The following is a 14695-nucleotide window of genomic DNA, read 5'->3' on the forward strand; positions in this document are numbered from 1 at the left end:
TTTATCCTTACTCCTTAGAATAAAATTAAATGTTCTAGGGACTTCCCTGCTGGTCCAGTGGTTAAGACTTTGCCTTCCAATTTAGGGGGTGCGGGTTCAATCCCTGGTCAGGGAGCTAAGATCCCACATGCCTCGCAGCCAAAAAACCAAAACATAAAACAGAAGCAGTATTGCAACAAATTCAGTAAAGACTTTAAAAATGGTCCACATCAAAAAGAAAAAAAAAATCTTAAAAAAAATATTCTAAAGTAGAACAAAAATCCTGAGTCAGGTGACAAAGGCTTAACACTTTATACCCCTACAGAGATTCTAATACTGTGGGAGTGCTTGGTAAATATTTGACTATTTAAAGTCCAAGTAAATGATTGTGACTGACCAGTGTTTTGCCTTTTAGAACCTTTATAAACAGATTTAGATGAACAAATGCCTTTTTAGAATGAATGTTAATAAACACATGGGAATTAGGATAAAAACTCAAGGCTTATTAAGAGGTAAGCCGGAGTCTTTGTGGAAGAGCTCCTGATGTTAGAGCTTGCTTTTTACTAATTTCTCTCAAAGCTGTAGTGAAATGCAATGGAACCTCCAGTATATAACATGTCTGCCTTTATCCAGAAATCACCTGAATGTTTTAACTCAGTCCAAAAAAGCTGCTGCATTATCAACATTTAACATCTGAGCATCATTTAAAAAAGTAGTTCTGTGACCTTAACCAGCAGTCTACAACTGCCAGTTTTTTCCCCTGTGAAGGATATCTTGGTATAGTAACATCCTTGCTCTCGTTTTTTGAGATGGGTTCATTCAGAAGTTATTTGGGAAGTCAACAGATAACACATCTGTGGTCAAAACAAAGCACCACACTTTCCTTTAAACTTGGCTTAATGTTTGAATTCTAAACAGAAGGTTGCAGGTATTTTATCTTTATCTTTGCAGTAGTTTAGAAATTCAGAGTTTTACATAACTTTATGTGATCCTGGAAAAGCTGATACATTCTCTTTTTAAATAGAAGGAATAGAAGGCAATGTTAGCAGAGGACTACAGAAAAAAGTCTTATAGTTAAGTGAATGCAACTTCTTCACTTCACTGGAAGCAAACTGTTTAGGGGTAAAGCTACCAGACTCCCAACTTGCCACCTCTAAGTCCTACTTCCAAATTCCTCTGCACTTAGTGTCCTGTGTTCTCACCATCAAGTGTCTCTGATATTAAAGGGAGCCCTGGAGGCCTTGTTTTACCTCCTCTATTCAGTTTTCCAACAAATTGCCTCCAGGATATCTTTTACATTTTTAAAAGATCCACATCCCATTAATTGAGTGAGTAGGTTCTGGAGCAATGAAGGCCTTTTTCTCAAGTTTATACTACAGCTGGGAAGACAGAAACAATTAACTATTTAAATTACAACTGAAAATGCTAAGCACTTTTAAAGGGTTTGGCCTTAACCAGGAGATGGAGACGCCTTCTCTGAAGAGTTTCAGCTGAAACTCGAAGGATAAAGGGAAGCTATCCAAGAGAAGAGGCTTGCTGGTCAGAGGAAAAGCAACAGAACTGCAGCTTCAGAAGCCAAGGGGAGAAGTCAGAAATGAAGTGGCCAAATTGGGCGTCGGTAGGTGAAGACTATATCATTAACCAGAGAATAGTGGATCTTTTACGATCATACCAGCTCCTCCGAGAACAGGGTGGGGCAAGGATGACTACGGAAGTCAGCTCTTCGCAATGACTCTGTCTCCGTTACTTCACCCCACTCACTCACACCTCAGTTTACTCTCCAGATTCTGCCCCACCTCTTCAAGAAAGGTCTCCCTGTTGTCGCCAGCAACCTTTGTCAGATCCAATGGGCCCATTTTGGTCCTTATCTTAGGCCTTTCAGTTGTTTGTGGCCCTGCATTGTTTATCTTCTGGCTAAATCTCCTTTGCATGCTTTTGCATAGCCGGAGCAGAACTCTCCTAAACTTTTCTAAACAGGGTGCTCTTTGACCAATAACTGAGGTAATGTTTTAGAAAAGTCAGAGTCTTATGAAAATAGTGACATAAAAACTTTGCCAGAAGGTGGCAGGGCATGATTTTAAGGTGCTCACTTATGTTTCATCTACCTGCTCCCCCAACCCCTGTTCCCTGGCCCACTCTTAGAACTTGGCTGTGCCAACTCTATTCCTTGGGACTAATCTCAGGCTCTTCTACAGGCTCCCTGAGCAATTGCAACTCCCAGTCCAGGCTTTAGTTTACATCTTTGCAGCCACTTAGTCCTCAGTTCATGTCTGCCCAAGAATGCACCTTTCAGATCCACACCAGACTACTTGCTGTCTTCACTACGATGTCTTTCAACGACATCTCAACAGGGAATTCCCTGGTGGTCCAGTGGCTAGGACTCCACGCTTCCATTGCTGGGGGGCCTGGGTTTAACCCCTGGTTGGGGAACTAAAATATCGCAAGCCACGCGGCCAAAAAAGGAAACAAACAAAAAAGCATCTAAAACAATCTTTATCCCCAAACCTCGTCTCCTATTTTGCCTATATAAGCAAATGGCACCACTCCATCTAGTTAGCAAAGCCATAAAACCTATGAATCATCACCCTTGATTCCCACAAACTCACCCAATCATTACCGAGTCCTGTACCTCCTTTATCTTTTGATTCTATTCACTTTCCTCTATTCCCTCTGCCACTAACTTAATTAAGTTTAAGACCAACCATCATTTCCTCTCACCGAAGGAGCTTCCCTGCCTACAGCCTTGTTCCCTTTTGAACCAGCAGTCTTGAGCAAGCAGATCTGATCTGATCCTGTTGTTTCCCCGAATCAAACCTTTTAGTGGTATCCACCAACATCGACAGTCAAATTCATTCACCTGGCTTCCCAGGTTCTGGAGGACTGGCCTCTTCTCAAGCTCATCCCTCCAGTCCCTTGTCCTGCTCTATACTTTAGTCAAACTGCCACCTTCTCATCTCAGGCTTGTGCACATCTGTGTCCCTGTCTAGGACCCCTTTACCAGCTAATGCCTCTTTATTAACCTTTGGGACCCAGATGAGATGGAGACTTTCTCCATAAATCTTTTATGTGAGGTGGTTCTCCTACACCAGCATACTGCGTTTCCCCAGGATAAAGACCTGTCTGCTTTCCTGCATTCTTAAAGTTGCTAGATCTGTGAGGGGAGAGGTGGTCTTATTTCCCCCATCATTTTTTTTAGCACCTCGAATGGCAGATATTTTAAAAGTTCTAAAAAATGTAACTTTCAGCTTTTCTGTTTAGAAACCTGCAGTTAAAACTTAGGAACACTCTGCTCTTCCTTTTTTTTTTTTTTTTTTTTTTTTGCGGTACACGGGCCTCTCACTGTTGTGGCCTCTCCCGTTGCGGAGCACAGGCTCCGGATGCGCAGGCTCAGCGGCCATGGCTCACGGGCCCAGCCGCTCCGCGGCATATGGGATCCTCCCAGACCGGGGCACGAACCCGTATCCCCTGCATCGGCAGGCGGACTCTCAACCACTGCGCCACCAGGGAGGCCCAACACTCTGCTCTTAAGAAGACCCACTCCTGAAAAAACAGCCTTAGATGCTCTCTAATTAGGCAGAACACTTGCTCAGTAACTTTCATTTACATTAGCTGACCTAATTAGACATCATTTAAAAAATGCCAGACTGCCCTCTTAATCCAACAGTCCCTGGTGGCCCTGACCCGCATTCTTCTAGCTTGCCTCAGGCTCTTCTTGGCGGTTTGCAAAATCTTGCTGTTTTTTATCGTCCATGCATTATCTTTTAATTCTTCTACTGCCTCTTTTCTACCATTTCTTTGTCTTTTTTGTTTGAAGTGTTCAGAAATTACCAGCCAGGAACAGTGTTCCTTCTCAAAAAACTAACCGAATAGCTAACAACATGTATATTCTTTATCTCTTCATAGCTCAAGTTTCTACTGTACAGCCTACTTTATTTTTAAAGATTTCTGGATTCTGAGATTTCAGGATGCCTACTGGCTGTTCCTGGATGACACATGTGTCGCCAGTCTACTTCAACAGCCACGAAGGAGGGGGTCAGGAAAGTTCTTACTGGCAAGATTTGCTCAGGTTAGCTGCTTGCAAATATTTCCAGAAATAAAGTTTCAATAATCACATTTGCAAGAAAGGTGTCAAATAAGAATTAGGATATTTGAAACTCAGAAACCACAGAGCAAATATAAAATGGTTGCTAGTCTTAAGCCAAGCCAAAAGTCAATTTAAGTTAGGCGCAGGGTAGCTCATTCTGCTAATAGTATTGCTTCCTGTGGAGGAGAAGGAAAGGCCCCCAGAGGCCATGGCAGCTTGACACAGAACAGCAGAGCAGAGACAGGAAGAGGAATTGGCAGCAAAGGAAGAAGGGTGAAGCCACTGGCACTGGGCGTTTGTAGGTATAGGTGATTTAAGTCAATTTTCAAAGCCAGAAGATGCTGGAAAGACCCTGACTGAAAATGTCTGATGGGCTAAACTGTGAAGTAGTAAACAAAAAGGAGTATGCCGTGTTGAAACCTAACTCTAAAAATGAACAAATCTATACAGTCTTATCTTTTGAATAATGTCACTAGCAAACATGATGTGTAATCTTTTAAAAGTGCCAAAAGTAACAGTTAAAGGATTAAAAAAAAATCTATATTCTGACAGGTATATAATTTAAGATACCATGACACATAAAATCACAATCCCCATGTAATTTAGTCTCCCTATATAGCTAGGAGCCCCCCCAAAATCCCTTTTAAATGTATTTTGCCCAAATCCCATGTGTTTAAAAAATCCCTTAATTTGAAACTTCTTTTGGATAATTTGTTTGAACTACTCAAACATTAAGAGTAATAAACACCTTCAATTCTTAATATGTATCAACAAAGTGCTATTGTTTTTCATCTCCAGTAGTGCATTTTTTGTCAAATTTATTAACCTTTACAAACACTATTTTCACTCAATCATTCATAAAAAATGATTTCTGAGTAAATCTGTAATAAAACCATATAATGTTCATCAATGCATTCAATAAGACCAGTTTCATCCATGGAACATAATAAACCACTTTAAAACAGCAGTTTTCATTCATGTCATGTAAGGCTGTCAAATAAAAAGTATTCCTTATAATGGGTTGTTACCCAAGAAATCCATTTCACTTCATGTAAGACTGATGGATAGATCCTCTAAGAGTAGAATCTGAAAGTAGACTTCACCTCTTTGGTCACCTTTTCAGTCTCTCTTTCAAACAAGTTTCACAACAGGAAAATATTTGTGAGCAGAGAAATCAAATTCAGGAGGAACCTGTAAAGAAAACAAAGTCAATTAATGTATCTTATACATATTCAGACAGTAAACAAAATAAAGACTATTTAGAGACAAGGCAGCACAAAAGAGATTTAAAAGAAAATGATGTAGCTTATCTCTGGATTTATGAAGGTCATTAGAAAACATGCTGAGCAGTGGTTTTCTAACTTCAGAGAATAGTTAACAAAGGAAAATGGACTTAAATTACAGGAAAAGGTCATGGGCCAGCAATTTTTTTTTAGTTCCAGGGTGCTGATACTCCTGAGCAATTAAATGAATCACTGCTAAAGCAAAGCAGGAGATAAGAGAGATCACAGAAAAGCAATGGGAGTAAACAAACAGACGTATGTATATAATGGGCAAATGCCACCAAAAACGCCTCGGTGGTTGGCCTCTTAACTTCTGCACCGAATGTTGATACAGCACTAATGATACAACAGCATTACCAACGGAAGCTTACAGAATCTTCCATGTCCTGAGCCATTAAAGTCTCTAATTATTGAAGCATTCACTTTTCAAAAGGCAGATGACTTTTTAAATAACTCTTCCATAAATTTGTTTACACACATTTTCTTTTATTACCTTAAGTCATTCAGTAATTTACATGGAAGCGAAGATGGGATTTTAAGTCAACAAAATCTTTAAGTTTCAAGGAAGAACGGCAAGCTCTAATTTATTTTCTGCCACTGAATCTCTTTCAGAATGGTTTTTATAAGCGTTTTGTAATATTTATTCATCTTACTGGAAAAAAAAATGAAGTTTTACAATAAATTAAGACCATTTATTTTCCCTACAATATACTTACCTTAGATTCCTTTTTGTGTCCTCCTGCCAATAACTTCACAACCACAAAGTTGGGTTTGGCAACCTTTAAAATTCTATTGACCTAAACAATGAGCAACATTAAGCTATCAAAACATAAAATTCATAGTCAAAATGTATTGATTTATAGATAAGAGGAAATTGGCACAATGTAAGTGTTGATATTTTATTAAAATGCAATTTAAAAACATGAACACCATCATACGTCTTTTAGTAACAGAGGACTCTAGTAGTCAACCATGAAAACTTGAAAGGGCTACTGTATCTCATTTTCATTAAAACGAAAGAACATTACACTGCAAAGTCCTACAAAGACAATACAATATAGTGTTTGGGGCACGGACTCTGGAGTTAAGCTGTCCATTTTCGAATTGCAGCTTTGCCACTTACTAGCTATGAAACCTCTGGAAGTTTTCTAACCTCTCTGTTCCTTAGTTTCTTCATCTGTAAAAACAGCAATAATAATTTACCTATCCCACAAAGATTTGTTCTGAGGATTAAGTGAGTTAATATATATTATGAGCTGAGACACACACCTGGCAGGTAATAAGTATCCTTTAAGTGTTAACTGTTACTTCTGACAACCATTTGTCTAAAAGGCTTTTCCTGAACACATGAATAACAATGGAATGGAATATTCACTTCTCTTAAGAGGAAGTAATGGGCAACTTGAAGGAAAACAAGTTCCCATTGCCCTCTTCTTAGTGACCTCACTTGACACGTCACCACGAGTTCAGGAACTGCTCCTCCTCAGCTCCAGATCACATATCCACTTACCTACATGACTACTCCATTTGGACATCCAAAAGCCATGTCCAAAACTGAGCTCCAGACCTTCCCAGCCCACCTCCCCCGTGCTCCAGCCTGCAGTCTTCCCTACATGACTCAATCCACCCTGGTGGTGCTCAGGCCAAAAACCTCAAAACCATCCTTGACTCTCTTTCTCTTACCCCACATCCAATACATCACCATCAATCAATCCCATTGGCTAGGCCTTAAAATTCATAGAGGACGCAATCACTTCTGATCCACTGACACCACCACCTTTCAACTGGATCATAGCTATGGCCTCTAACTGGCTCCCCTGCTACCACCCTTGGTCCCACCACAGTCTATTTTCAGCACAGTGGCCAGGGTGATCCTTTAGAACAAAAATCAGATCTGGTCACATCTCTGCTCAAAACTCTCCAACAGCTCACCCGCTTGTTCACCTCATTCCAACACAAAGCCCTTGGTGGGCTTCCCTGGTGGCGCAGTGGTTGAGAGTCCGCCTGCCGACGCAGGGGACACAGGTTTGTGCCGCGGTCCGGGAAGATCCCACATGCCACGGAGCGGCTGGGCCCGTGAGCCATGGCCGCTGAGCCTGCACGTCCGGAGCCTGTGCTCCGCAACGGGAGAGGCCATAACAAAAAAAAGCCCTTGGCTATTCTTCAAATACAACAGGGCACACTCCTACCTCTGCACCTTTACACATAGTGGATCCCTCTGCCTAGAAGCTCCATCCCCAGAGGGCCACGTGACTTGCTTCTTCACCTTCTTCCAGGACTTGCTCAGTGGCCAACTTATTTAAAAATGTCTAATCCCCTCCACCTGCCTCCTTGTAGCATTCACTATCCCTATTCCCAGCTTGATATTTCTTCATAGTACTTATGATCTTCTAATACACTATATAACATTTATTTACTGCTTGCCTCCCCTGCCCCCAGGAGGGCCCAGATTTCTGTGTTTTTTCCCTGCTGGAACCTACCAGAGTGCTTAGGACATAGTAGGCACTCAACAATATTTGTTGAGTTAAATAAATGAAGTCCACTAAAAGAAATATTCCATCTATTACAGGCACCTTCCTCTAATTTTTACACTCCCCCCTTTTATTTTCTTTCATTACGTGACTATATATGATTTTTTTAAAAAGTCATCTCTCTCCTACCCCTCTTCCCTAAGGCACTTAGCAACCCTCCTAAGAAGCAAACACTGTTATTAATTCTTATGTATCTTTCCAGAGATATGTTATATTCATATAATATTGGCACACATACATGTAGTCTTCCTTTCTTCCCCTTGACTGAAACGGCAGCAGACTATACATACAGATTTTAAGCTTGCTTTTTAAACTTCTTATATTCTGAAGAACATTCCATTACAGTAAATAAATATCTTCCTTGTCCTTTTTAGGGCTGCATGGTACTCTACTGCATGATGAAAAATCATGTAACAGTTCCCTCTGACGGACACTAAGTTTCCTCATTTTTTTACTATTACAAATCCTGCTGTAATAAATACTCTTGTATATTCATCATTTCCCACACGTGCACATGTATCTATAAAATAAATCCCAAGAAGCAGAATTTCTGGGCCTAAGGACATGTGATTTTTGACAGATTGCTAAAATACCCTTCCATGGAGGCTGTACCAAGATATACTCCACAAAATGGTCTGTGTGTTACAGGTAACTCTCATTTACAGAATAAATGCATTTCAATAAAATTAGGTATAAATTATGAGACTAACAGAAGGCTGAAACAGTATTTTATATTTTACAAGTTCTAAACTCTGTAGAATGATACTCAAAATAGTCTTTAAAAACAACAGTCTTTATTTTAAATGGTCAAGTGGAATACAGTTGTTTTTACTTCCTGGGATAATTGACCAGATCATTTTTTAGACCTAAAAAAAGATTAACATTTTTTGATTTATAGTTTACTGTGTTAAAATATAATTATATAGATCTTTTTTGCGGTACGCGGGCCTCTCACTGTTGTGGCCTCTCCTGTTGCGGAGCACAGGCTCCGGACGCGCAGGCTCAGCGGCCATGGCTCACGGGCCCAGCCGCTCCGCGGCATGTGGGATCTTCCCAGACCGGGGCACGAACCCGTGTCCCCTGCATCGGCAGGCGGACTCTCAACCACTGCGCCACCAGGGAAGCCCCCAAAAATGTTAATCTTAACTGAACTGTGCATCAATCTGGATCTTATTTCTATTCTTTCTGTTTACTTTATGGTTCTAAGTCTTCATTTCTCTTTGCATTGATTTCTAAATGTACACAAAGGAGATATTTACATCACTTCTTTCATCAAATAATTTTAAGTCTGACAAGGTTAGGTTAGCAAAGCTATTTGAAATCCTTAGCAGAAACATTGACAGGCTTCATTTATTAATACTGTAAGGTTCGTTTTATAATTAAACTGTCACCCAGTAGTAAGATAGGTACTTCCTGCCAAGCTTTTCCTCTAGAATTACTGTGACTACAGTCTTACCTCATGGTCTGGGTTTGGGATATTTTCCAATATCATTTTTGCCTGCTGAAAGTGCTTACTAGCTGCCACATACAGTTCTGGAGACTGAGGAGGAGGGCTGTATTTATTGAGGTCAGACATTTCCTAAAAAAAAAAAAAAAAAAAAAATACTATTATTTAAAACACGCTTAATATGAAAAAACTCAAATACTTTTTTTTTTTTTTTTTTTTTTTGCGGTACGCGGGCCTCTCACTGTTGTGGCCTCTCCCATTGCGGAGCACAGGCTCCGGACACGCAGGCTCAGCGACCATGGCTCATGGGCCTAGCCGCTCCGCAGCATGTGGGATCTTCCCGGACCGGGGCACGAACCCACGTCCCCTGCATCGGCAGGTGGACTCTCAACCACTGCGCCACCAGGGAAGCCCTAAAATACCTTTTTTTAATTAAATTCTACATTGTTTATCCATTCACATACAGACACTAAAGCAAACACTTGGCATGTCCCTATTTTTTTCCTATTCAATTTTCAACCTTCATATACCACACCTCATATTATTGTCATATTTAAATAACTGTTAATGTGATGAGTATATCCAAAGTCAAATAATTTTCCTACTACTTAAAACTGCTATTTTATCACTTTATCCCATTGATCCAATACTAGTTTGACTTGACTATTTTAACAAAATGGCTAGGTACGAACAGCCCATCTCCAAGGAGGTCTAAGACTAACTATTTTACAATTATTTTAAGGCGCAGGTTCACCTTGAACTGCAGATAGTGCACTGGCGGTGGTGTCATTACACTGTTGAATGGAGCAAATCTGTGCTCATATCGAACTTGTTCACTATCGAGCTCAAACTTGGGTTTTCGTACTTTGCCATCCATGTCAAATGCTACCATGGTCTATAGTAAAAAAAGAGAGAAAAAGAGATGGTATTAATATGAAAATGTGAACATCCTCATTAATACAGACTAGAAAATAAAAAACAGCTATTTACACAGTTAATCAAAAAAAGGCTCAGAAATCAGAAACAGGAAGAGAAAAACTGGCTTTAGTATTCATTTTGATATCCTGAGCCACCTTTTATACAAAAAATGTTCAAGTTCCAGTGTCTAATATATTACTAATTTTCCTAGTGAAATGATGCCACATGCACAGTATTCTTCCTAATGCTTTTATAATAGCTTTGAAACCTTCAAGTAAAAGCTCCTGAAGAAAAAGTAGAATATAATTTTTATAAGAAAAGCACTGGTCCTGTTTTTCAAACAGAAGGCCATATTCTGTTTTATGTATTTTAATATAAGTTGCCTTAAATAATTTCTTGAATTGCCAAGCACAACTTAAGAGTTACTAACTCCTGAAAATGGCTGCTTTGCTTAAGCCATTTACTGTGGAGCTTGCCCCATTCCTAATACACTTCTAAAAAAAATCCAGACCCCATCTCTTCTAAGAAACCTTTCCTGATCATCAATCAGAAGTAAACTCTTCCTTCTCTTAGTACCTATGCCACATATATGTCACCTGGCCTGTCATTAACTAGGCACGTGACACAAGGATCACATCTGATTACACTTGGTATGCTTCAATGTAGCCAGTACAAGATATCTGACACATGACAAGGGTTCAATATTTGTTAAACAAATTAATATAAACCACTAGCCTTGGAAAAAAGGTAATTTTCAAGCAGATAGTAAAAATAAAGGTGAAATTAGAACCTGGAAAGAATCACAGAAGAGGGTTCATTTTATTGGGTTGGCCAAAAAGTGCCTTCGGTTTTCAAGAAAAAATAAAAGACACATTTTTCATTTTCACCAAGAACTACATTGAACAACATATTCACCCTTTTTGTTCCACTACCTTCTGCATTTTTCAGGAAACTTCATAATTCCATCTTCCCAAAACTTTTTATCTTTTTGAGCAAAGAACTGTTCCAGGTACCTTTCACAGTCTTCCAGGGAATTGAAATTTTTTCCATTAAGAGAATTTTGTAAAGACCAAAATAAATAGAAATCCAAAGGTGCAATGTCTGGTGAATACGGTGGATGAATCAGAACTTCCCAGCCAAGCTGTAACAGTTTTTGCCTGATCATCAAAGAAACATGCAGTTTTGCGTTATCCTGATGGAAGATGATGCGTTTTCTGTTGACTAATTCTGGATGCTTTTCGTCAAGTGCTGCTTTCAGTTGGTCTTAACTGGGAGCAGTACTTGTTGAAATTAATCGTTTCGTTTTCCCGAAGGAGCTCATAATAGAGGACTCCCTTCCAATCCCACCGAATACACAACATCTCCTTCTTTGGATGAAGACCAGCCTTTGGTGTGGTTGGTGGTGGTTCATTTCACTTGCCCCACAATCTCTTCCATTCCACATTATTGTACAGTATCCACTTTTCACTGTCCATCACCATTTGTTTTAAAAATGGAACGTTTTCATTACGTTTAAGTAAAGAATCGCATGCACAAATACGGTCAAGAAGGTTTTTTTCACTAAACTTATGTGGAACCCCAACATCAAAGTGATTCATATAACCAAGCTGGTACAAATGATTTTCAGTGCTTGATTTGGATATTCTGAGTATGTTGGCTATCTCCCGCGTGGTATAACGGTGATTGTTCTCAATTAATGTCTCAATTTGATCGTTATCAACTCCAACTGGTCTACCCAACCATGGAGCATCGTCCAGCGAGAAATCTCCAGCACAAAACTTTGCAAACCACTTTTGACATGTTCGATCAGTCACAGCACCTTCTCCATACACTGCACAAATCTTTTTTTGCGTTTCGATTGTGTTTTTACCTTTCTTGAAATAATAAAGCATAATATGCCGAAAATGTTGCTTTTCTTCCATTTCAATATTAAAATGGCTACACAAAAATTCACCAATTTTGATGTCTTTTTTTAAATGCACACTGAATATGACAGCTGTCACATACAATCTAACAAAATTGTTTCGAATGAAGTTAAAGACAACTAAGTGCTACCAGAGCCATCTTACAGAAAAAAACTGAACGAACCTTTTGGCCAACCCAAGAAGTAAACAAAGTAATAGCAATGTAGCAACTTACTTTAAACATTCCAGCACACATATTCTGATACGCCTGGCTCATTGTGATCTCTCGGCTCAATGGGCGAACTGTAATTAGAAAGAAAATCATCCAAACTCTTTCCCTCCTCCTCTTGCATTACTGCAGGAGAAATCTAAATTTAAAAAACCCTTCTTTCTACCTTGTTTACTAAATTAAAATTTCAAACAGTTTCTTCCTACAGGCTAAATTTTATTTTATGGCCCAACTCTACAAATAATAAAATATAGCAGAAAGTTTAAACAATAACTGTGTTCCCAAATAGTTAATACCTCAAGATTTTAGTATGAATTAATTGTAATTTCTTCTCAAGTCACAATACAGGGACTTCTTTTATAGGAAAGCCATGGATACAAGTCATTTAATGACCCACCCAAAGTGTTGAAATCTGAAGGGAACACAAAGCACTATTTTGTAACAATTGTAGCCTATCTGTACCCTCCCATGAGTGATTAACAGGGGAGTCCCTTTGAAACATTTCTTTCTCCTCATGGTCCTTGGGCAGTGTGCCGAAGTGCTCTGTAATCATCTTTCTGTGCTGACTGTAACAGCACAACTTCAGATTTCCTTCCTTCCTAAGCTGTCAGCCTTCTGTCAAAAGAGTATCAAAAGTCTCCTGCTGTCTTGTTCCTTAACCTATCTTATTCCATGTGGCTACTTCTTCTTGTCCTAAGGTCCTCTGACACATGAAATAGCAAAGTAGTAAAAGAAAAGCAAGAAAAGGAACCAAAAGGTTTGTACCAATATTGTGACTCAGTTTCTACCCTTATACCTTCTGAAGAGAGGATGGGTGAGAATTAAAATATAATGACCAATTCACCCATTAAAATGCACAGGTAGCTCACTCCAATGTTATTTATTTCTTAAGCTTAAAAATAATTCACAGTCTCATGCAGCTCAATATTAAAAAAAGAAACAACCCAATCAAAAAATGGGCAGAAGACCTAAACAGACATTTCTCCAAAGAAGACATACAGATGGCCAAGAAGCACATGAAAAGCTGCTCAACATCACTAATTATTACAGAAATGCAAGTCAAAACTACAATGAGGTATCACCTCACACCGGTTAGAATGGGCATCATCAGAAAATCTACAAACAACAAATGTTGGAGAGGGTGTGGAGAAAAGGGAACCCTCTTGCACTGTTGGTGGGAATGTAAACTGATACAGCCACTATGGAGAACAGTATAGAGGTTCCTTAAAAAACTAAAAATAGAATTACCATATGACCCAGCAATCCCACTACTGGGCATATACCCTGAGAAAACCATAATTCAAAAAGACATATGCACCCCAATGTTCATTGCGGCACTATTTACAACGGCCAGGTCATGGAAGCAACCTAAATGCCCATTGACAGATGAATGGATAAAGAAGATGTGGTACATATATACAATGGAATACTACTCAGCCATAAAAAGGAACAAAACTGGGTCATTTGTAGAGAAGTGGATGGACCCAGAGACTGTCATACAGAGTGAAGTAAGTCAGAAAGAGAAAAACAAATATTGTATATTAACACATATTTACGGAATCTAGAAAAATGGTACAGATGAACTGGTTTGCAAGGCAGAAACAGAGACACAGATGTAGAGAACAAACATATGGACACCAAGGGGAGAAACGGGGGTGGTGGTGGTGGTGGGATGAACTGGGAGATTGGGACTGACATATATACACCAATATGTATAAAATAGATAACTAATAAGGACCTGCTGTATAAAAATAAATAAATTCCAAAAAAAATTCACAGCACCTTTTTTTTTTTTTTTTTACCTTTCTTCTTTTTTTTTGTTTTTTTACTACTACGGCCTTTCTGCTGCTCTTCCATTATCCTTTCCTCTGCCATCTGAGAGCCATCGGCACGACTTAATGTTGACATCAACCATGCATAAAGGAATTCAGAGAGATACCTTAATGGAAAGAAAATGTTAGTTAATGGCAGATGTCTAAATGAGATAGCTTGGTCAACGCAAGTACTAGTATTAATAAAGAGATATTTTTTATAATGCTTTAAAAGTTTTTTTCAAAAACAAAATTATTCAATTAGATAACTGATAGATTAGATCTTATAAGAAATGGGCATTACAGATGATTAAATTTCCCTTACTTGTTGCCACACAATATGGAAAATTTTGTTTAATTTCCTACAACGATATTACTTTTACAACTTTTCTAAAGATTTCTGGTAGGCAGGGACAAATTAGTGGTATGGGATTAACAGATACAAACTACTATATATAAAGTAAGATAAGCAACAAGGATTTACTACATAGCACAGGGAATTATACTCA

The 14695-nt window shown here is 39.0% G+C and overlaps 1 protein-coding gene across 1 annotated transcript in view; it reads right to left on the reverse strand.

Annotated features, from left to right (window-relative positions):
• Positions 1-4943: 4943 nt before the first annotated feature.
• The window catches only part of NAA35 (N-alpha-acetyltransferase 35, NatC auxiliary subunit), a gene marked incomplete at its 5' end in the record, with an annotated part of 96288 nt that continues 86536 nt past the window's right edge, over positions 4944-14695 (reverse strand). Inside the window, 6 exon segments of the mRNA XM_079706207.1 lie at positions 4944-5254; positions 6063-6143; positions 9334-9456; positions 10079-10219; positions 12382-12449; positions 14178-14314. Of these exon segments, the coding sequence (XP_079562333.1) occupies positions 5195-5254; positions 6063-6143; positions 9334-9456; positions 10079-10219; positions 12382-12449; positions 14178-14314 (610 nt within the window). The 3' untranslated portion in view covers positions 4944-5194.

Source organism: Hyperoodon ampullatus (genome assembly GCF_949752795.1).
Source record: "Hyperoodon ampullatus genome assembly, chromosome: 6".
NCBI lineage: Eukaryota > Metazoa > Chordata > Mammalia > Artiodactyla > Ziphiidae > Hyperoodon > Hyperoodon ampullatus.